At 49.7% G+C, this 23,113-nt stretch overlaps 1 protein-coding gene across 2 annotated transcripts in view; it reads left to right on the top strand.

Moving 5' to 3' along the window:
* Nucleotides 1-20,948: 20,948 nt before the first annotated feature.
* LOC141158236 (cytochrome P450 4V2-like) overlaps nt 20,949-23,113 on the top strand; it is a 127,559-nt gene continuing 125,394 nt past the window's right edge. The window contains exon 1 of one of the 2 annotated variants that reach the window (XM_073645358.1): nt 20,949-21,307. In XM_073645358.1, the coding sequence (XP_073501459.1) occupies nt 21,109-21,307 (199 nt within the window). In that variant the 5' untranslated portion in view covers nt 20,949-21,108. The remainder of the gene's footprint in view (nt 21,308-23,113) is intronic. The other variant, XM_073645357.1, reaches the window with a different exon arrangement.

Below are 23,113 nucleotides of genomic sequence, written 5' to 3' on the forward strand. Positions count from 1 at the left end.
TACATGCTGGAGCACATGTTAAACAGAATTCGGAGTCAGGTGGTGGCACAAGAGGAGGTGGAGGAAGTAGAGGAGGAGGAGTTGTATGCGGAAGGGCTAACATCTGCAAGGTCCAGACGGTCGGCAGCACCAAGACGGCAGGCATGTGAGGGTGGGGGAGATGGTTTTACCAGGGCGCATGGTAGCAGCCAAACTAGTGAGGAAGGTGCAGGAGCCCAGGAAGAAGTGGAGGACGAACTGATGGAAGACTCATCAGATGAGGGAGACCTTGATCACATTTCTGTTGTGCGAGGTTGGGGGGAGAGGACAGAGGAAGGAAGCATGATTGTTACCTCGCCACCAACACAACAGGGACTTGGTGCTCCTGGATGCGCAACACACATGAGTGCCTTCTTGCTGCACTACCTGCAACATGACCCTCGAATTGTGAGAATTAGAAATAATCCTGACTACTGGGTTGCCACACTGTTAGATCCCCGGTACAAAAGTAAATTTGCAGAAATTATTCCTGCCATAGAAAGGGATGCACGCATGCAGGAGTATCAGCAGAGACTGTTGCAGAATCTTACATGTGCTTTTCCACAAAATTATAGTGGTGCACGTAGTGAATCTCACAGTTCCAACTTGCCAACCGTGGGACCGTCAAGTGTTCAGCACTCAAACCATAACAGAACCACAGTATCTGCTGGTAACATCAATTTTGCGGAATCATTTCACCACTTTTTTAGCCCATCCTTTGCAAGGCCACAGGAGACAAGAAGTCTGACACATAGTCAACGCCTGGAGACGATGGTACAGGAGTATCTCCAAGTAAACATTGAAGCCACGACTGTGTCACTGGACCCTTGCTCTTTTTGGGCTTCCAATCTGGATAAATGGCCGGAGCTAGCCACTTACGCCTTGGAGATCTTGGCATGCCCCGCAGCCAGCGTTCTGTCTGAACGTGTGTTCAGCGCTGCTGGTGGTGTGCTGACAGATAAGCGCACGCGGCTCTCCACTGATAATGTAGACAGACTCACGTTCATAAAGATGAACAAATCATGGATCCGAAACGACTTTTCTACCCCTGTGTCATCCTGGGGAGAGTAAAAGCTTGATGATTGGTTAAAATCACCCTACCAACCGTTTTAAGCTTTCAAATTACTAATCATGTTTATCTGTATCTTGGCTGGAAAATAATTTGGGCTTTGTAGCAGTGTGCAGCACTGATTCTATTAGGCCATCTATAATAAGCTCCACCAGATTTAAAATTACTAATCATGTTTATCTGTATCTTGACTGGAAAATAATTTGGGCTTTGTAGCAGTGTGCAGCACTGATCCTATTAGGCCATCTATACTAAAGCTTCACCAGATTTAAAATTAATAATAATTTTTAGCTGCATCTAGCCCGGAAAATAATTTTGGGGCTCCGAGATGCGCAAGACACATAAGTGCCTTCTTGCTGCACTACCTGCAGCATGACCCTCATATTGTCAGAATTCGAAGTAATCATGACTACTGGGTTGCCACACTCTTAGATCCCCCAAACTTTTCGATCAACCTTTTCATTTTAATAAAGACCAAAAAAATGGTCATTTTTGAAATTATAAGCATTAGCAGGTTGTTAGAAACTGAAATCAAACAGTTTTCAACTGAAAACTTTATTCTAGGTGATGTTACATTTTCACATAGGACCCCTTGTTCGAAAGGAGCTTCTGAACTCTCTCGTCCATTGAATTTGTCAGGTTTTGGATGGTTTCTGCTTCAATTGTTTTGCATGAGGACAGAATACCCTCCCAGAGCTGTTGCTTTGATGTGAACTGCCTCCCGCCATCATAGACACTCCTTTTAATGATGCTCCAAAGGTTCTGAATGGGGTACAGGTCAGGGGAGGATGGGGGTCACACCATAAGTTTGTCCCCTTTTATGCCCATATCAGCCAGAGATGCAGATGTTTTATGTGCAGCATGAGATGGTGCATTATCATGCAGAAAAATGATCTTGCTGTGAAATACACGGTTCTTCTTCTTGAACCATGGCAGGAAGTGCTGTTTGAGAAAATCCACATACATTATGGAGTTCATCTTTAGCGCCTTCAGGGATCCTAAAGGGGCCGACAATCTCTCTCCCCATGATTCCAGCCCAAAACATTACTCCACCTCCTCCTTGTTGGCGCTGTAGCCGTGTTTGCGTGGGGTGTCCATCAACCAGCCATCCTCCACTCCATCCATCTGGACCATCGAGCGCTGCACGGCACTCATCCGTGAACAAAACAGTTTTGAAATCAGTCTTCATGTAATGTTTGGCCCACTGGAGCCGTTTCTGCTTGTGTGAAGTGGATAGAGGAGGTCGACAGGATGGCGTATGCACAGCTGCAAACCTCTGAAGGACCCTGCATCTTGTTGTTCGGGGGACGTTGGAGGCACAAGCAGCTTCAAAAACTTGTCTGCTGCTATGACAAGGCTTTTTTGCCGCTGCTCTTTCAACCTGACGTAATTGCCTGTAGGAAAGAGTCCTCAATTTGCCCTTATCAGCACGCACACGTGTGTACTGTGAATCAGCTACATACTTCTTGATTGCCAAGACACTTCATCCTGATCATCGCACAATGTTGATTGTAGTCATGCCTTGACCTAAACACTCCACAATTTGTTGCTTCTCAGCAGCCGACACATCCTTTTTCTTTCCCATTTTGGCAGAAAATGTAGGCTGCTTAATAATGTGAGACAGCCTTCTTAAGTAGTCTTGCCTTTCATTGGACACACCTGCCAAACTAATTAGCACAGGTGTCTGCAATTGCTTACAGTGATATAAAGAGCCCTGACACACATCACCATCAATGAGTTTAACTGACAAACAAACAAATTCTTCCCTTATCACTCCTAAACACTTTTTGCATAATAATTTGGAACGCAGTGTACATGTGCTTTTCCACAAAACACCAGTGGTTCACGTAGTGAATCTTACAGTTCTAACTTGCCAACCGTGGTCTGTATGGAGTTGTTCAATAAAGGGCCCAAAATTAAGATAACATAGATGGGAGAGGTCTCTATGAATAGGAATTCCTAAGTATTTGATACCCTGTGAGAGCCAGGCAAAGGGAAAGTTGGACTGGATGGAATCCTATATGGATTTGGGGAGGGAGACATCGAGGGCCTCAGACTTCGCTGCATTGATTTTAAAATTTGACCATGTAACAAAGTGATCTATTTCAGCCATAACAGCATGGATGGATATATGTGATTGAGTGATATATACTAGGACATCATCAGCAAATAGAGAGCACTTGTACTCGGTGCCTCCCACCTCAATCCACCTAATATTGGGGTTATGGCGAATTGATGAGAGCAGGTGCTCCGTCACTAGGATGTATAAGAGAGGGGACAGAGGACATCCCTGCCTTGTCCCATTGGTGATTGTGAAAGGTGATGAAAATGTTCTGATGCACCCCCTGGGCCTTGGGACACCCGGAGCCGGACCCTTTTTGGTGGATGCTGGTGGTTGTAGTCTTCGTGGCGGCGACCCGGTTCCGTGGCTCAGGGTGGTCAAACCAGTGGCGGAACTATTTATGTGGTTTTGATGTTTAAATGTCCGACTACGCCACCCGTGGATTGCGGTCAGAGTGAACCGCCGCTGCAGGGCAGACCGCTGAGGCTGGTGTTGTGGGTGCAGCTGAGCGTAGCATAACTCCCCACGGGAGGAGTATAGCCTCAGGGCAGTGTATGCGGAGGATGGGGGTGATGGTGCAGGGCAGCAGCAGTAACGACACGGAGTCAGTGATGCAGTCCAGGGCCTTTACTCACAGTTCTTATTATCCAGACCACGTCTGCAGGTAACGGCTGCCCACGTCGTACTGTGCTCACCAGGTGAGTAGAGATGAGCGGTGTTCGACTAGAACTGTTCGCCAATCTCAAATTCGAGCTGTTTTGGGCGGTGTTCGAGTTGTTCGACGAACCCGAACGATTTGCAAAAAATTCGGCTGTTCGAGGTTATGTTCGATAACTGTTCGTGCACCAAAAGCGTGTCCTGCATGTCTGGCGCTATTTAGAGCACCAATCATGCAGGGATTGTCTGCCACTCACTGTAATGCCACAGCCATGGTGGTTGTGGCATTACAGTGATTGCCCAAATCGATGGGAACAGTGCCAACAGTGAAACATGAAAAGCCGGCAATTCAGTAGCGGCATACACCGGTACCCGACAATTTAGAACCGAAAGAATAGAGCTTCACACATAGATTAGATAGATATAAACATGTCAGCCACATATATACGAAGTACAGTGAAAGTGCTGCTTACTGTACTTGTCATTTAGCGTAAAGGATTTATCAAAAAAAATAATAGTGTTTTCATGCACCGTCTCTTTAAAAAAGCCAGCCAGCAATTCAGCATCTGTACCCGACAATTTAGAATAGAAGGAATAGAGAATCACACATAGATTAGATAGATAGAAACATGTCAGTCACATATATATGAAGTACAGTGACAGTGTTGATTACTGTACTTGTCATTTAGTGTAAAGGATTTATCAAAAAAAATAATAGTGTTTTCATGCACTGTCTCTTTAAAAAAGCCGGCCGGCAATTCAGCAGCAGTACCCGACAATTTAGAATAGAAGGAATAGAGCTTCACACATAGATTAGGTAGATAGAAACATGTCAGTCACATATATATGAAGTACAGTGACAGTGTTGCTTACTGTACTTGTCATTTAGTGTAAAGGATTTATTAAAAAAAATAATAGTGTTTTCATGCACCGTCTCTTTAAGAAAGCCGGCCGGCAATTCAGCAGCGGTACCCGACAATTTATAACAGACAGAATAGAGCTTCACACATAGATTAGATAGATAGAAACATGTCAGTCACATATATATGAAGTACAGTGATAGTGTTGGTTACTGTACTTGTCATTTAGTATTAAAATAAAGGATTTATTATTAAAAAAATTGGCGTGGGGTTCCCCTTAATTTTAGTCTCTAGCGGAGGTTAAGCAGACAGCTGGGGCAGATGTTTGAAGCCTGGGAAGGGGGTAATACCCACGGAGCTTCCCAGGCTACTAATATCAGCCCCCAGCTGAATACATAGCCTTTACTAGCTATTAAAATGGGGGACCCCCCCAAAAAAATGACGTGGGGTCCCCCCTAATTTAATAGCTAGCAAAGGCTAGGCAGACAGCTGGGGGCTGATATTAATAGCCCAGGAAGGGAGCCATGAATATTGGCCCCCTCCCAGGCTAGAAACACCAGCCGTCAGCCGCCCTAGAAATGGCGCATTCATAGGATGCGCCAATTCTGGCACTTAGCCTCGCTCTTCCACGCTGCCCTGTAGCGGTGGCAGGGGGTAATAGGGCTGGGGTTGATGTCAGCTTATAATGCCAGCTGACATCAAGCCCAGGTTAGTAATGGAGAGGCGTCTATAAGACACCCCCATTACTAACCCCATAGTCAAAGTTAAAAAAAACACAAACACCCAGAATAAAGTCCTTTAATTGAAATAAACACACAATTCTTTATTGTTCTAAATTAAACCATACTTACCATCACGCCCATTCCAGCTGAAGCCAACGATCTCCTGTAATAAAAATAAAATAATAAAGCAACCTCATCCTTACCTTTCCATGGTTTCCAGGACAGCTTCAGCTCTGCTACATCGAGATGACAGGCTGGACCGCAGCAGAACGCCGCCATCCAGCCTGTCATCCCGCAGACACTGAGAAGCGCAGGTTGCTTGCGCTCCACATTGTCTCTCTGTGACGGCATAAAGATGAGCCGATGTCATGTCCAATGAACTCGGCTCACCTCATGCACGTCACTTACAGCGTGGGAGAATTCTCACACTGAAGCGCTGAGTGCAGGAGAATTCTCCCACGCTGTCAGTGACGTGCAGGAGGTGAGCTGAGTTCATTGGACATGAGCTCACCTTATGCACGTCACTGACAGCGTGGGAAAATTCTCCTGCACTCAGCGCTTCAGCGTGAGAGAATTCTCACGCTGAAGCGCTGAGTGCAGGAGAATTCTCCCACGATGTCAGTGACGTGCAGGAGGTGAGCTGAGTTCATTGGACATGAGCTCACCTTATGCACGTCACTGACAGCGTGGGAGAATTCTCCTGCACTCAGCGCTTCAGCGTGAGAATTTTCCCACGCTGTCAGTGACGTGCATGAGGTGCGCCGAGTTCATTGGACATGACCTCGGCTCATCTTTATGCCGTCACAGCCAGACACTGCAGAGCGCAAGAATGCCTGCGCTTCTCAGTGTCTGCGGGATGACAGGCTGGATGGCAGCGTTCTGCTGCGGTCCAGCCTGTCATCTCGATGTAGCAGAGCTGAAGCTGTCGTGGGAACCATGGAAAGGTAAGGATGATGTTGCTTTATTATTTTTCTTTTATTGCAGGAGATCGTTGGCTTCAGCTGGAATGGGCGTGATGGTAAGTATGGTTTAATTTAGAACAATAAAGGATTGTGTCTTTATTTCAATTAAAGGACTTTATTCTGGGTGTTTGTGGTTTTTTTTAACTTTGACTATGGGGTTAGTAATGGGGGTGTCTTATAGACGCCTCTCCATTACTAACCTGGGCTTGATGTCAGCTGGCATTATAAGCTGACATCAACCCCAGCCCTATTACCCCCTGCCACCGCTACAGGGCAGCGTGGAAGAGCGAGGCTAAGTGCCAGAATTGGCGCATCCTATGAATGCGCCATTTCTGGGGCGGCTGACGGCTGGTGTTTCTAGCCTGGGAGGGGGGCCAATATTCATGGCTCCCTTCCTGGGCTATTAATATCAGCCCCCAGCTGTCTGCCTAGCCTTTGCTAGCTATTAAATTAGGGGGGACCCCACGTCATTTTTTTGGGGGGGTCCCCCATTTTAATAGCTAGTAAAGGCTATGTATTCAGCTGGGGGCTGATATTAGTAGCCTGGGAAGCTCCGTGGGTATTACCCCCTTCCCAGGCTTCAAACATCTGCCCCAGCTGTCTGCTTAACCTCCGCTAGAGACTAAAATTAAGGGGAACCCCACGCCAATTTTTTTAATAATAAATCCTTTATTTTAATACTAAATGACAAGTACAGTAACCAACACTATCACTGTACTTCATATATATGTGACTGACATGTTTCTATCTATCTAATCTATGTGTGAAGCTCTATTCTGTCTGTTATAAATTGTCGGGTACAGATGCTGAATTGCCGGCCGGCTTTTTTAAAGAGACAGTGCATGAAAACACTATTATATTTTTTAATAAATCCTTTACACTAAATGACAAGTACAGTAAGCAACACTGTCACTGTACTTCATATATATGTGACTGACATGTTTCTATCTATCTAATCTATGTGTGATGCTCTATTCCTTCTTGTCTAAATTGTCGGGTACCGGTGTATGCCGCTTCTGAATTGCCGGCCGGCTTTTTAAAAGAAAGCGTCTTCTGAGCAGTTTGTCAGCTTTTGGACACCTTTGAAGGTGTTTTCTATGTGTTTCTATGTGTTTTTGTTTGCCTGCCATTGGTTTTAACGGTGTTCGACGGTGTTCTAAGGTGTTCGACGAACAGTTCGACGAACAGTTCCTCGAACATCCCGGTGTTCGACGAACCGAACCGAACCCGAACACTACGGGGGTGGCTCAACACTACAGGTGAGGGGCTCAGACAACTCCCAGATAACTTTGGAGTGCTTCACAGGACCCCCTTTGTGTGTCCTTTGTCTGGCCTTTCTTACCAACCCTTCTGTCCGGCTGCCTCGGGCCTCCTCTTGGTAAACTTGGCGCCAGTTTCCCTGACCCTATGTGGTGCCTTCCTAGCGGGTGTAGCGAGGGGCTGCGCCACATAAAATGTCACAGCCTCCGGTTTCTAGCTGAGGGTCGTTTCCTGCCTCCACTAGTTTCGGGGACCGGTCTCCCCCTTTGGCCTGACCCCTCCACGCAGGTGGATTCGGGCGTGCGGTGGCGACTCGCCCGTCCGCACCCCTGGGATCCCTTCATTCCTCGTTCCTGGAGCCTTCTCCGCTCCTCTTCCTTCCTTCTCCCTCTTCCAGGCCTGGGCCTCTGTTACTAGGCCCGCCTCCGGAGCAGAGCTCATGCAGAGCCCCTGCTCCCTGCCACTTCTGCTCAGACTTCTCTGCACTGAACTAAGATGGTGCCCACCTTTTATACTCCCTTCTCAATGCACCCAGGAACTGTTTCCTCCCTGCTCCTGCACTACAGGGTTCCCCTTCCTCAGTGTTCCCTCCCCCCACTCCAGCCAGGGACAGGGACTGTCGTGCCCATCTCAGAGGCATATTGGTCGCTCTGCCCCACGGCAATGTGGTGTAATGCATGCAGGTGTCGGGTCCTGATCCACACTCCATCCTTACCTGAGAGTGAGATATCACACCTCTGGGTGAGGTGCAATACCTCTGTAGCAACCGAGCCCTCAGGGTGCTACAGTTCCATTTATCTTCAGCCTAGGTGACGTATTGTGATACAGGGCCGTGATTTTGGCTATAAAAGGGTCCCCTAGACCCCTACCCCAAGCTTTTTAAGAGAATCATATATGGCGTGCCAGGAGACTCTATGGAATGCTTTCTCAGCATCCAACAAGAGTATCTAATTACAAATTTTTAACTGCATCTAGCCCAGGAAATACTTTGTGCCTAGTAGCAGTGTCTGCTAGTCAGCGGATTATCCCGGCTGTTAAGCAAGCTACACCACCTGTAGTTTAGACACTTAATTTTTTCAAAGGAAATGCTTCGGGACCATGGGATACTCAGTGAAGAGCATCAGGAGGCACCCCAAGGCATAGGGGCTGGGACTGGCAGTAGGATGCCTTGCGGTGGACAGCCGAGCTCGATCCTTATAAAAGCTTTTTAACTGCAGCAGCTTTAGTGGACGCTACTGGAGCTGGAATTACGCGGCTGCTGGCATGAGACTTGCCCTCCAATAGATCCTTGTAAATGCATTTAAAGTGTATTCATTCAAATTAGAGAGACAATTTAAATTAAAAAGCTTAGAGCTGCCTCCACCACAGGGGGGCTCGCTCGACCCACCAGCGGACAGGCACCAGTATTGGGAGAGGGGGGCTGGCCATCAGGGTTCACCGCGGCTCTGGCACAAACCCGGCGACACGGAGGTGGCACGGGCAGGAGCGGACTGGCCGTGTCGGCTTCTCACTTTTTGGATTTTAGAAGCGCATGACATGCCTATATCTGTGCCTCCCCCTCTTTTTACTCCTCCACCTCTTTTATTTTCGCATGACTATATGTACTTGTCACTTTTCCATGTGTTAGTTATGTCTTCTGAGCAGTTTGTCAGCTTTTGGACACCTTTGAAGGTGTTTTCTTTGTGTTTCTATGTGTTTTTGTTTGCCTGCCATTGGTTTTAACGGTGTTCGAAGGTGTTCGACGAACAGTTCGACGAACAGTTCGGCGAACACACGGGTGTTCGACGAACCGAACCGAACTCGAACACTACGGGGGTGGCTCAACACTACTGAAGAGCCACTACGACTTGTGGTCAGAGGCAGAGTTGTGGTTGAGGATGCAGTTGTTGACGTGCTTCCAGTACTCCGTCTCTGTTCAGGAAGGCGCAACCTAACCTCGTCGTCAATAGCATCTGTGATGCCCCGCTGCGCTTGGTATCACAGATCCTAGAAGAGTGCATTGATGGAATCCTCCACAAGAGGCCCCCATAAACATTCACACATCTCCACCTTCCACCTCAGACCAACAGAGGGAGCCCGTTAGAGATATAAATAGGGAAGGTGGAGCTAGGCAGTTCAGTTCCTCTGAAGCGTTCCTGCAGTAGAGAAGCCTAAGAGAGGTCAGTCTGCAGTGGAGCTCAGTCTAGTCTAGAGAACGCAGTTAATAGTTCAGAAGTGGAGCACGAGGCTCCTGCTTGCTAGATTCAGGGAGCCCAGATAGAGCTTAAGGTGTGCCGGTGCCGTAAGATCAGTGAAGCGCGGCAAGCTGCCGTTAGTGTGTATAGCCTAGTGAGGGCCCGAGTAGGCCGAAGGCGAGTGGCGAGTTAGTACATAAGGGGCAGAGGAGCTTAACCAGCTCACCCCGAAGCATTTACCGGACACAGGATCCGAGCTTACCGGTATCTCTATGACCCAGTAAGGCATAACCGGAATCCCTGGAGAACTACAAGTCCCAGGATCGCTAAGGTGCTGATATGTAACAGAGCCAGGAGACGCTTAGGCCCCGCATACTGGGAGCGTGAACTCCAAGAGAAGGCCCTACCACAAGGTCAGGCAGCGCAGGACAGAGACAAAGTTAGGCCTAGCTCCAGGCAGGTCAGAAACTTACTACGCAGAGGCAAGAAACAGGAGGCCCTACACCCGCTCATTGGGGAGGATCCTGATATGCACCCTTCACCCTACAGTGCTCCGGGATGTGCCTGAATTTCCACCAGTAAAAGGTACTGAAGTGACTACCGTGTCCGTTCCCGTTCTTGCTCTGACCCAGCTGGGTCTCGCCTGTCCTGCATTCCCCCTGCATACGCTGCCCTGAGACCTAGGTCCACCTGTGGGGAGCTATACCATCGAGCTGCCTTATCACCGGCCTCAGTGGACTGCTGCAGCGCTGGTGCTTGTCACCAGATACCACAGGTGGCGTCATGAACTCTTATAAAATTAACAATTATCTGACGCGCCCCCTGGGCCATGTTGTGTAGCGTTGCGCACGCGGGGAATACCCGGAGCCGGATCCGATAGGGGTAGTAGTCCTCGTGGCGGTGACCCGGTCCGTGCCCAGGGTGTCAAACTAAGTGGCAGTTATTGGTATGATGGTATTAGTGTCCGACTACGCCACCCGTTGAATGCGGCTATGAAGCCGCCGCTGCAGGGCAGTCCGCTGAGGCCGGTGGTACGGATGTGCAGCGTGGATGGTATAACCCCCAACGGGAGGGGTATGGCCTCAGGGCAGAGGATGGGAATGATGTTGGGAGAGATGGTGTGTATGTCCCAGCACTGATGGTACCGGTGCGACAAGGAATCACTGAGACTTGCAATTGCAGTTTTCACAGCTTTACTCACAGTTCTTTATCAGGTCCCTTGTGCACAGTTAGGACCACCCGAGCCGTGCTGCGTCCACCAGGTGCGGGACTCGGCCAACTCCCAGGCAGTTCCAGAGCGTGGTCCTGAGCTCCCCTCTCTTCCTTCCTACTGGCCGTCCCCACCAGGGATCCACCTTTGTCCAGCTCCCTCGGGCCTTCTAGTGGTGAAACCTTTCCCGGTTTCCCTGACCCTATATGGTATGCCTTCCTGGTAGATATGGCGAGGGGTCGCGCCAAAACTTGTCCACGACCTCCGGTTCCTGGCTAAGGATAATTGGCCTCCACCAGTTTGGGATCCGGCACCCTGTTCTGCCAACCCTTCACCCGTTATTCCGTGGGATCTTAGGGTTCCCTCTTTTCCTGCGTCTCTGGGCCTTTCCTGGTGTTTCTGTTCCTTCTTCCTCTTACTTCTCTCTCTCTCTGCTTCAGGCCTCCACTCCAGGCCTGGCTCTGGAGCTGGGCCCAGACTGAGCCACAGCTCCCTGTCAGCCCTCTCTGGCTGAGCTCCTCTCTGAACAGACAGACCCTGATCTAAGATGGTGCCCACCTTATATACTCCCTTCTGACACCCGAGCCCAGGTGACCAGCACCCAATGGGCTCCTACCTGTGCCCAGAGTCCCTCCCCTGTCTGCTCCTACACCACTGGGATGTTCCCCCCCCCCCCACTCCAGCCAGGGACAGAAGCTGTCGTACCTGCACATCTATCTGGTGGGAGTACCGTTGATCTGTCCCCCGGAAATGGGGTGAGTGTAGTGCATGCAGCTAACTGAGCCCAGTTCCACACTCCATCCTTACCCGGGAGTGGAATACCACACCTCTGGTCTGAGGTGCAATACCCCTGTAGCAGCCGAGTCCTCGGGGTGCTACATTCCCCCCTGGTAAACCACAGCACGTCCTCGGGCTGGAAAAGAGCAAAAGCAAATTAAAACATACAAAAATTTTAAAGTGTACACTCACATGTAAGACATATCAACTTTCAATCATCCCTTCATGGGAGGTACTTTTCTCTTTTAACGTTACAGGTATAAAACATTACGGAAACATTATCAGACTTTCTTCACATACTTATAAAATACCATTAACTCTTTTAGCATCATATAAAACTTTTTCATATAAAACATTCTTGACCAACACGTTCTTGAACTCTGGCCACCGTGCAACTTGTGACCAGGTAAAGTGCAACAGTCACTAGTTCCAAAGTAGAAAAGCAGTTCTTCTATAAAACCAGTAGGGGGCTCTTTAAGAAGCGCAACTATTTACAGGGTGGCCGCTCTCAGTCCTCGGCCAGTGGGAATAGGGGAATGGCTGCTCACAGTCCTCAGCCTGGTACGGGATTAGGGGCACACAGGTAACAGTTCACATAATCACCAATTTTACGACAGTTCTTGTACCCCGACGGGTAACTATATACAGCTCTTTGTTCATGCTACTTCCCTTCAGTAGCTATGTCCTCTCCGTGCTCCCTCCTGAGGGTAATCTTCAGACCCGTCCGGGTCCTCTTGGCTTTCCTCATATTGCATCTCTTCCTCAGTCAGCTGGTGTACGTGAAGGGCGTACGGTCCTTTAGCACGCTGATGCCGGGTGAAGGTGACCTCGTCACCTGAGTAGAGGTCGCGTCCTCGGTGTCCTTCTGGAAGGTGGCTCTCGACATCCCTGCGGGTGACAAAGACGTCGCCGGGGGTTCGGTGGTCCCGGATAAAGCCCCAGCCATTCTCTAGCTGGAATTTTATTACGGTCCCGGTGGCGCGGGGTCCGTGGGCCGCACGGGAGTTTCGTCGGGCCCGGCGTTTCTGCTCCGCGCTTTGGACCTGCAGCTGTTCCTCGCGGATCCGCCTCTCTCGCCGTTCTCTCCCAAAGACCTCTAGCTGTTGACGGCAGCACTCCTCACGCCGGGCTGCGGCCGCCCGGGTCTCCTTGGTGAACTCCATGAGGTCCTCACCGGTCGGATCCCATGCAAATTGGGCGTCCTCCAACGGGAGCGGGACAATTTTGACGGGCGCCGGAGCCGGGATCAGAGGCTCGCACAGGGGCCATTCCTTCCGGAGTCGGGGGTTGACGTACTCCGGTGGCCACACGAAGGGCAGCCCGTCCGGGCTGGTATGTTGCGCGAAGAGATCTGCGCCCAGTGGTGGCACTGTGGAGGTAGAGGGCGCTGTAGGGGCAGCGGCGCCCGGGGGTACTCGGCCCTGCGACCAGGCCGGGGGGAACCTATTTGGGTCAAAGGACGGCACCGTTGAGGACGAGGGCGCTGGAGGGGCAGCGGCGCCCGGGTTCACCAGGCCCTGCGACCAGGCCGGTGGCACTTCCTGTTTTGCCGCGCTCAGGGTCAAGGGGCGTGGCGCGGAAGAGGGCGTGACCGCGGCTCCTGCCGCTTGAGGCCTAGTTGGGAGCAGTGGCGGTGCGGCAACGGGTGTGGTGAGTAGGACTTCGGGCTCTGCGACGGGGAGCTGGGGCAGGCTTGCGGCTACTGGGCTCGGGGTAGTGACGTCCCCATTACCTGCTTCCATCCTTGCAGCTCCCTCCGCGGCGTCGTCTCCGGCCTTCGTCCCTCCTGCACCATCCTCAGAGGCGGACATGCTCCTCGTTGCGGGTGGCGCCTCCTGCTGGCGGATCCCAGCCTGCCGGGCCATCTCCCTTCTCCACTCGGCCAGCGCATCATGCTGTGCCCGGGCCATCCTCCGGTCCAAGTCCTCCAGCGCAGCCTGTGCACGCTCCCGATCTCTGGGGAGCTGTGCCAGGATTTCCACCAGGCCTTCTGGGGTGGCGGCCTGCAGCAGGCCCCGGACCACGGGGTCGGTACCGCTTGTCTCTTCCTCCATTCCCGGGTGCGATCTGTCCAGACTCCTCCAGGCTGCACCCATCTTCTCCGTTTTGTTCTCTATCCGCCCCCCTTGGGAGTGGTCCCGGGGCAACTTAGTGACAGTCAGTTTCAGGGGCAGACCCCCCACTTTGATGGACATTTCCATGGTGATAGTCTCGGCTGGTGGGGGCGGTCCCCTCCTTTGGCGCCACTCTGGGGCCATGCCCACGATGGGAGGTGGTCTCTTGCCACTCTCTGGCACGCCCACAATGGCGTCCGCTCTGCCAGGGCGGGAAACTGTCCAAGATGGCGGGAATCGTCTCCTGATGGCGGGAAACTTCGCTGATGGCGGGCAAAGGCTGCAGATGGCGGGCAAACGGCGGGAAACGACTCCGGACGGCGTCTGATGGCGGGAACCCTCTGGAATTGGCGGGAGACTCCTTTTTGAGGTAAATGTGAACTTTTCTTCATGCACGCAGTACCCGGTGGTTGCGGGCACGTAATCCTACCGACTACGCCAAAAGTTGACGCGCCCCCTGGGCCATGTTGTGTAGCGTTGCGCACGCGGGGAATACCCAGAGCCGGATCCGATAGGGGTAGTAGTCCTCGTGGCGGTGACCCGGTCCGTGCCCAGGGTGTCAAACTAAGTGGCAGTTATTGGTATGATGGTATTAGTGTCCGACTACGCCACCCGTTGAATGCGGCTATGAAGCCGCCGCTGCAGGGCAGTCCGCTGAGGCCGGTGGTACGGATGTGCAGCGTGGATGGTATAACCCCCAACGGGAGGGGTATGGCCTCAGGGCAGAGGATGGGAATGATGTTGGGAGAGATGGTGTGTATGTCCCAGCACTGATGGTACCGGTGCGACAAGGAATCACTGAGACTTTAATTGCAGTTTTCACAGCTTTACTCACAGTTCTTTATCAGGTCCCTTGTGCACAGTTAGGACCACCCGAGCCGTGCTGCGTCCACCAGGTGCGGGACTCGGCCAACTCCCAGGCAGTTCCAGAGCGTGGTCCTGAGCTCCCCTCTCTTCCTTCCTACTGGCCGTCCCCACCAAGGATCCACCTTTGTCCAGCTCCCTCGGGCCTTCTAGTGGTGAAACCTTTCCCGGTTTCCCTGACCCTATATGGTATGCCTTCCTGGTAGATATGGCGAGGGGTCGCGCAAAAACTTGTCCACGACCTCCGGTTCCTGGCTAAGGATAATTGGCCTCCACCAGTTTGGGATCCGGCACCCTGTTCTGCCAACCCTTCACCCGTTATTCCGTGGGATCTTAGGGTTCTCTCTTTTCCTGTGTCTCTGGGCCTTTCCTGGTGTTTCTGTTCCTTCTTCCTCTTACTTCTCTCTCTCTCTGCTTCAGGCCTCCACTCCAGGCCTGGCTCTGGAGCTGGGCCCAGACTGAGCCACAGCTCCCTGTCAGCCCTCTCTGGCTGAGCTCCTCTCTGAACAGACAGACACTGATCTAAGATGGTGCCCACCTTTTATACTCCCTTCTGACACCCGAGCCCAGGTGACCAGCACCCAATGGGCTCCTACCTATGCCCAGAGTCCCTCCCCTGTCTGCTCCTACACCACTGGGATGTTCCTCCCCCCCCCCCCACTCCAGCCAGGGACAGAAGCTGTCGTACCTGCACATCTATCTGGTGGGAGTACCGTTGATCTGTCCCCCGGAAATGGGGTGAGTGTAGTGCATGCAGCTAACTGAGCCCAGTTCCACACTCCATCCTTACCCGGGAGTGGAATACCACACCTCTGGTCTGAGGTGCAATACCCCTGTAGCAGCCGAGTCCTCAGGGTGCTACATATCCACACTTTTAAAGAGAGACCCCAGGGTACGGGCCAGGGAGCCGACCACCGCGACATCCCCAAGGCCAGGCAAATGCCCGGGTACCGAGTCATCCCCATCCCCAGGGCTAGTCACATCCTCCTCCACCTCCTCTGCTGACCTCATCGACTGGCTGACTGTGGGTTGACAGTAAGTGGGATCTCCAACCTCGTCATCATCACCCTGTGTGTTATCACACCCGTCGTCCTCAGAGCCAACCTCTTCCTGCCCTGACCGAAAAGTCAAGTTGTCGCTCCAATCAGGTATTTGAGTCTCATCATCGTCTTCATCATTGTCTCCACCAACAGGAGTTACAGTTTGGGAACAAGGGTCTACATTATGCTCAGAACCTTCTTCATCTGGTCCTGGATCCGACTTATAAAGATTCTGGGCATCAGATCAGATCATTTCCTCATCTGGATTAACAGAAGCTCTGGAGCAGACCTCCATTTCCCAGGCTATAGTATGAGTAAACAGCTGTGCAGACTCAACCATCTGTGCTACCCCATACTCAGACGGGCAGCTGGAGACTTGGGAGCTGTGAGGAAGCAAGTGCGACTGGGGTGACACCTCTGAGGACTGGAGTATTTGTGATGTTGAAATTGAGGTGATGGAGAGCCCACTTGAAGGAGCACTTGATATCCGTTGAAGCACCTGCTGTTTTTATGCCTCATTTAGAATTTGTAGCGATGGGCGTGTCCGTAAGAATGGGATCGTATCACATTGTCCACGAAAAGAAGTCGACATCTTAGTTTGGCTGGAAGATGGTCTTTCTTCTGCAGATGTTACTCCCCCCCCACCGTGGGGGGCCTCGACCCACCGGCGGACAGGCACCAGTATTGGGATAGGGGGGCTGGCCGTCAGGGTCCACCGCGGCTCTGGCACAAACCCGGCGACACAGAGGTGGCACGGGCAGGAACGGACTGGCCGTGTTGGCTTCTCACTTTTTGGATTTTAGAAGGGCATGACATGTCTCCCCCTCCTTTTACTCCTCCACCTCTTTTCTTTTCGCATGACTATATGTACTTGTCACTTTTCCATGTGTTAGTTGTGTCTTCTGAGCAGTTTGTCAGCTTTTGGACACCTTTGAAGGTGTTTTCTATGTGTTTCTACGTGTTTTTGTTTGCCTGCCATTGGTTTTAACGGTGTTCGAAGGTGTTCGACGAACAGTTCGACGAACAGTTCGGCGAACACACGGGTGTTCGACGAACCGAACCGAACTCGAACACTACGGGGGTGGCTCAACACTAGTAATCAGGTCGGTCCAGTCCGATGGACAAGGTTTCGGGCCTCTCCATCCCTCTCTCCAGCTGCTGCTTGCTGTCCTCTTTCTTTACTTGATGTGGATGATGCCTTGCTGCATGGTAATTGGGTCGGTCCGGTCCGATGGACAAGGTTTCAGGCCTCTTCACCCCCCCTCCTGGCTGCTGATTGCCATCCTCTTTCGTTACTTGATGTGGATGACGCCTTGCTGCCAGGCGAAATCTTGTGCCTGCGCATAGAAATCGCGGCTCGCACCTGAGCACTATGCTTTGCCCTAGTGCGGGCGTACGTGCACTTATGTTTTCGGCTGTGCCCACAGTAGGGCAAAGCATAGTGCTCAGGCACAAGATTTTGCCCGGCAATGTGGATGACAAGAGGCGTCATCTATGTCAATTAAAAAAGGAGGGTGGCGAGCAGCAGCAGGGAGGAGGGATGGAGAGGCCCGAAATCTCACCCATCGGACCGGAGCGACCCAATTACCATGCAGCATGGGAGAATTTAAAAAGGTTTTTGGGGGGTCTACAGGAGGAGTCAGGGGGTTATCTAAGCATTTATGGAATGCAGCACAGGGAATGCAGTAAGCATTTTAAGGTGATTCTGGATCGTGTGAAAGGTGTCAGAGCTCAGAGTTCAGCATTATTCTCGGGTGAACAGAAGAAAATAAACAATTGAGATGGGAAAATTTACGCTTTTAGCTTAGTTGCATAGTAATTCTGTACATTACTAGTTGCCCATTAATTATGCACAAATAGATATTCTCCTGTGAAAGACAAAACATCACTCTTACTTTCTTAAATATTCAGGGTTCAAGTCTATTAAAGAGAATCTTTCATCAAGTTTTTGCTACCTCATCTGAGAGCAGCATGATGTAGGCCAGGGGTCCTCAAACTTTTTAAACAGGGGGCCAGTTCACTGTCCCTCAGACCATTGGAGGGCCGGAATATAGTTTTTTAAAAAATAAGCAGGTAAATGTCCCCAATAGGCAGCATAGGTCCCCAATAGGCAGGTAAATGTCCCCAATAGGCAGCATAGGTCCTCAATGGACAGGTAAATGTCCCAAATAGGCAGCACAGGTCCTCAATAGGCAGGTAAATGTCCCAAATAGGCAGCATAGGTCCCCAATAGGCAGGTAAATGTCCCCAATAGGCAGCATAGGTCCTCAATGTGCAGGTAAATGTCCCTAATAGGCAGCATAGGTCCTCAATAGGCAGGAAAATGTCCCCAATAGGCAGCATAGGTCCCCAATAGGCAGGTAAATGTCCCCAATAGGCAGCATAGGTCCTCAATAGGCAGGTAAATGTCCCCAATAGGCAGCATAGGTCCTCAATCGGCAGGTAAATGTCCCCATTAGGCAGCATAGGTCCTCAATAGGCAGGTAAATGTCCCCAATAGGCAGCATAGGTCCCCAATAGGCAGGTAAATGTCCCCAATAGGCAGCATAGGTTCCCAATAGGCAGGTAAATGTCCCCAATAGGCAGCATAGGTCCTCAATAGGCAGGTAAATGTCCCCAATAGGCAGCTTAGGTCCCCAATAGGCAGGTAAATGTCCCCAATAGGCAGCATAGGTCCTCAATGGGCAGGTAAATGTCCCCAATAGGCAGCATAGGCCCCATGCAGGATGTCACCCCCCATATAATGCCCCATGCAGGATGTCCCTTTCTCCCACCATATAATGCCCCATGCAAGATATCACTCCCCTGTCTTTATAATGCCCCATGCAGGATGTCACCCCCCCATATAATGCCCCATGCAGGATATCACTCCCCTGTCTTTATAATGCCCCATGCAGGATGTCACCCCCCAATATAATGCCCCATGCTGGATGTCACCCCCCATATAATGCCCCATGCAGCATGTCACCCCCCCATATAATGCCCCATTCAGGATGTCACCCCCCATATAATGCCCCATGCAGGATATCACTCCCCTGTCTTTATAATGCCCCATGCAGGATGTCACCCCCCCATATAATGCCCCATGCTGGATGTCACCCCCCATATAATGCCCCATGCAGCATGTCACCCCCCATATAATGCCCCATGCAGCATGTCACCCCCCCATATAATGCCCCATTCAGGATGTCACCCCCCCATATAATGCCCCATGCACGATATCACTCCCCTGTCTTTATAATGCCCCATGCAGGATGTCACCCCCCCATATAATGCCCCATGCTGGATGTCACCCCCGATATAATGCCCCATGCAGGATGTCACCCCCCCATATAATGCCCTATGCAGGATATCACTCGCCTGTCTTTATAATGCCCCATTCAGGATGTCACCCCCCAATATAATGCCCCATGCTGGATGTCACCCCCCATATAATGCCCCATGCAGCATGTCACCCCCCCATATAATGCCCCATTCAGGATGTCACCCCCCCATATAATGCCCTATGCAGGATATCACTCCCCTGTCTTTATAATACCCCATTCAGGATGTCACCCCCCCATATAATGCCCCATGCAGGATGTCACCCCTAATAGTATGTCCCATGCCTCCATACATTAAAAAAAAAAAAAATCCAATTCTCACCTTCGCTTCTCACCTGCTGCCGCTGCTCGGGTCCGGACTCCAGCGTCGCCGGCGTCGTCCCGCTCAGCGCTGCCTGTGACGGCCCAGGGGAGGGCGCGGTGGAAAGATGTCACCGCACCCTCTGACCTGAGACGTCACAGGGAGCGCACAGTAGGAAGACAGCGGAGGCACGGGGAGAGGTAAGTATCCGGCTGCCGGGGCCCTGAGGAAGCGGGAGGGAGCGGGCGCTGACACCGCTCTCCTCCGCCCACAGCCCGGTGGGACGGATAAAAATCCTCCCCGGGCTGCATGTGGCCGTAGTTTGAGGACCCCTGATGTAGGCAAAGAGACTGTGATTCCAGTGATGTGTCACTTAGTTTACTGTGTGCAGCAGTTCTGACACAGAGTTTTTAGATTTAGCAATGTAGCAGAGCTGAGAAAGCTAACCCCGCCCACATCAGGCTCTCCTTGTACATTGTCTATAGACAGTGAGCTGCTTATCACAGGAGGGGGCGGAGTTGGACTAGCATGCACATGCTGCTGTAGCTTCTGTAGTCCCAGCAATGATAATCACCAGGTGATAAACCTTCAGAGTAAGTAAACAACAGCACACAGCCTGACATGTGACACTTCATTGAATTCAGTGTTTTAACCCCTACCTCATGCTGTCCTCAGATTGCATAGCAAAAACCTGCTGACGGATTCCATTTAACCTTTGGGATTGACCGACAGCATTGTAATTGCTCAATAATAAGCAATGCAAAATAATAAGATTAAACGTCAAAAATACAAAACGTCTAATAATTGTGCCCACAATGTATCTATGACATGATGGACCCGATGTTTTATCTGCCTCTGCACCAACCTGACGCTCATCAGCGAACAGAAATGCACCACCTGGCTGGTGTCGTACCTGGACCATGTCCTTTTTCTGGAAAACATCCAGGACTGTGATGTTTATAAAACCAGAACTATATTAAATCACACTAGAAAAAAAACCTTTTACGTTTTTTGGACCTTCTTCAGGTCCTTAGTTATAATCTATGACGGATGTGTCTCTGCAGCTTATCCATTAAAAAAAATGCATACAGAGGAAGACAACTTAAACCAATGTAAAGGAAAAGAAGTTTATATTATAGTGCAATTCCCTACTTCCTTCATTTCCAAACATTGTTCATGCTCTCCGCGCTCTTTACATTTCTGCCTAACTAAAGAATCCTTGTGCCTGAGGATATAAAGTTATATACTTGATTTACTTTTTTACAAAAAGTAAAGTATAATGTCGTGTAGCTGCTTGTCGTTAGATTTAAGTATCTGGACTGTTATAAAATAAGCTTTTCTAAGACTATAAAAAAGTGTAACAAGATGTATAAACATAGCAAAAACAATGACATAAATAAATCATAAATATGTGAACAGATACGGCTGATACAATATTGTCAGTGCATACAGAGCTGTAGTGTAAAGTACACAGCAGCATGTAATAATGGAGGAGAGGCCTGTATTGCAGCAATGTATCCGCCCCTCCTGCTTTGTATTATTGTGAGGAAGCACTATCTCAATGCTAACTGGCTGAGAATAGATCCAGGGGACGCAGAATACAGGAAGCTGAGGATCATACAAATACAAGGAGACACGTTCACCACCATCATCATCATCAGTGTATAACCTTCCCTGGCAGCTGCACAGGGGGACATGGAGCTGCTGAGAGCAGAGGTGCATCTGCTGGTCTGGGTCACTGCAGCTGTTGCACTGCTATCCCTCCTACTCTTCTCTACTGTCCCTTTCTTCACTGACTACTTTCGGAAATGGAAAATAATGAAGCCAATCCCAGGTGTGGGCCCCAACTATCCACTGGTGGGGGACGCACTGATGCTGAAGCCTAATGGTGGAGGTAGAGTATATGTTGTATAATATACTAGGTTATTCTATAGTACTATGTGGAACCACAAACAGGTAATCCACGACTAGTTATGACGCGCGACAAATTTAGTTCTACTCTGCTGTAAACATAGTGGTCGACTGAAATGGATGTGTCTACAATTCTATCAGGCTCATGAACTTCACTGGAACCTTCAGTAAGTTTAGGTCAGGACATGCTGTACATTGACATTTACTATTGTGCAATCTGTACTCTCACCTGGAGTAGAAGGTCCTTTTGTTATCTATTTAGTTTGGGAATAGCTACTCCCATATGTAATGCTCTGATCAGATACTTGAACTCTTCACTCCAGAAATGTAACCTTCAATGATTTTGAAAAATAAATATAAGAAAAACAATCAATAAAGAAGTCCTATCTTTATAAACTTTTCTGTTATACTTAGAGGCGTAACTAAAAGTTTCTTCGACCCCATGTAAAATCTGTTATAGGACCCCTATCTGACAAGTGTGATCTATAAAACTAAAGGCTTCTTATGGGGTACAGTTCATCGGGCAGGAGGGTCTGAGTGCTACCGTTATACTCCTGTTGTTCTGTCCCTGCCTTAACTGGTATTTTAGGGAATTACTTAATGAACAATGTTATTAGTTGAGTAGGTCCATTTGGAAATTGAAGCCTTTTTCGATAATTTTAATAAGAATAATTGACTTGTGCATGCCATTCAAATTCTCTGTTGTATTAGTTATATAAAGAGGAGGAAATTCTGTACACTGACTGCTCACAGGACTCTCTTTACACACAACTGCCCCTTTCAATAAAAAATCACAGAATAATGTATGTTGCAAAAAAAAACATGTTCACCCAATTTTATTTTACTTTGTAGCAAATACACAAATCTAAGATACAACACGAAACCAATGTTTAATAGCTGAATATCCCATCTTCATCAAATAACAGGTATTTTAAATAAGTGGATTGAGATTTGCACTGTCTGCTGGTCACACGTGTCACTTAAGTTTGATATCACTGTTCTTAACACTCTTTGCTCTAAGACAAGATGCATTAATGTTGAGCGAGTATGTTCTGTTAACCCTTTCGCCGAGTATGCTCGGGCGAGCACCAAGTAGTTACAGCTGCTCGGTATTATGTTTAAATCACTCCCGTGTGCATGATTTGCGACTGTTTGACAGCTTTAATACATGTGAGGAATGATTGTTTCTTTTGCATTCCTCACATGTAATAAAGCTGTCAAACAGTTGCATATCATGCACGCGGCAGTGATTTAAACATAACACCGAGCAGCTGTAACTACTCGGTGCTCGCCCGAGCATACTTGGCGAAAGGGTTAACAGAACATACTCGCCCAACACTAATTTTATGATCATGAAAAATAAATGTGTGATCACAAAACCAGTGTTCTATTGATGTAATCAGAGAAGTGTCCAACATTTGCATTAATTGTTAAAGGGAATCTGTCTCTAGGTTTTTGCTATGTAACCTGAGAGCATCATGATTTAAGGAACTGTGACCCTGATTCCAGATATGTCTCCCGAGCGTGAGAACATATTTCTATGAAGCTGTCACGTTCAGGTCAGGAGGGCCACCGGCCAGTCCGTGCACTGCGATGCGATCGTCGTCTGTGTTATTTGGCTGTCTGACTGTGCCCTAAGGCTGTGTGGCCACTATGCGGATTTAATGCGTTTCCGCGGTGGCATTTCCGCCACGGAAACGCATTAAAATCACTTGTTAAGAGGTCTGGGATGTATCCCAATGATAATCCGCATGTGCTGTGCACATTCTGCGGAAATTTCCGCTGCGGA

The sequence above is a fragment of the Phyllobates terribilis genome, unplaced genomic scaffold (genome assembly GCF_046119375.1).
Source record: "Phyllobates terribilis strain yellow unplaced genomic scaffold, ASM4611937v1 Scaffold_1__5_contigs__length_1240528914, whole genome shotgun sequence".
Classification (NCBI taxonomy): Eukaryota; Metazoa; Chordata; class Amphibia; order Anura; family Dendrobatidae; genus Phyllobates; species Phyllobates terribilis.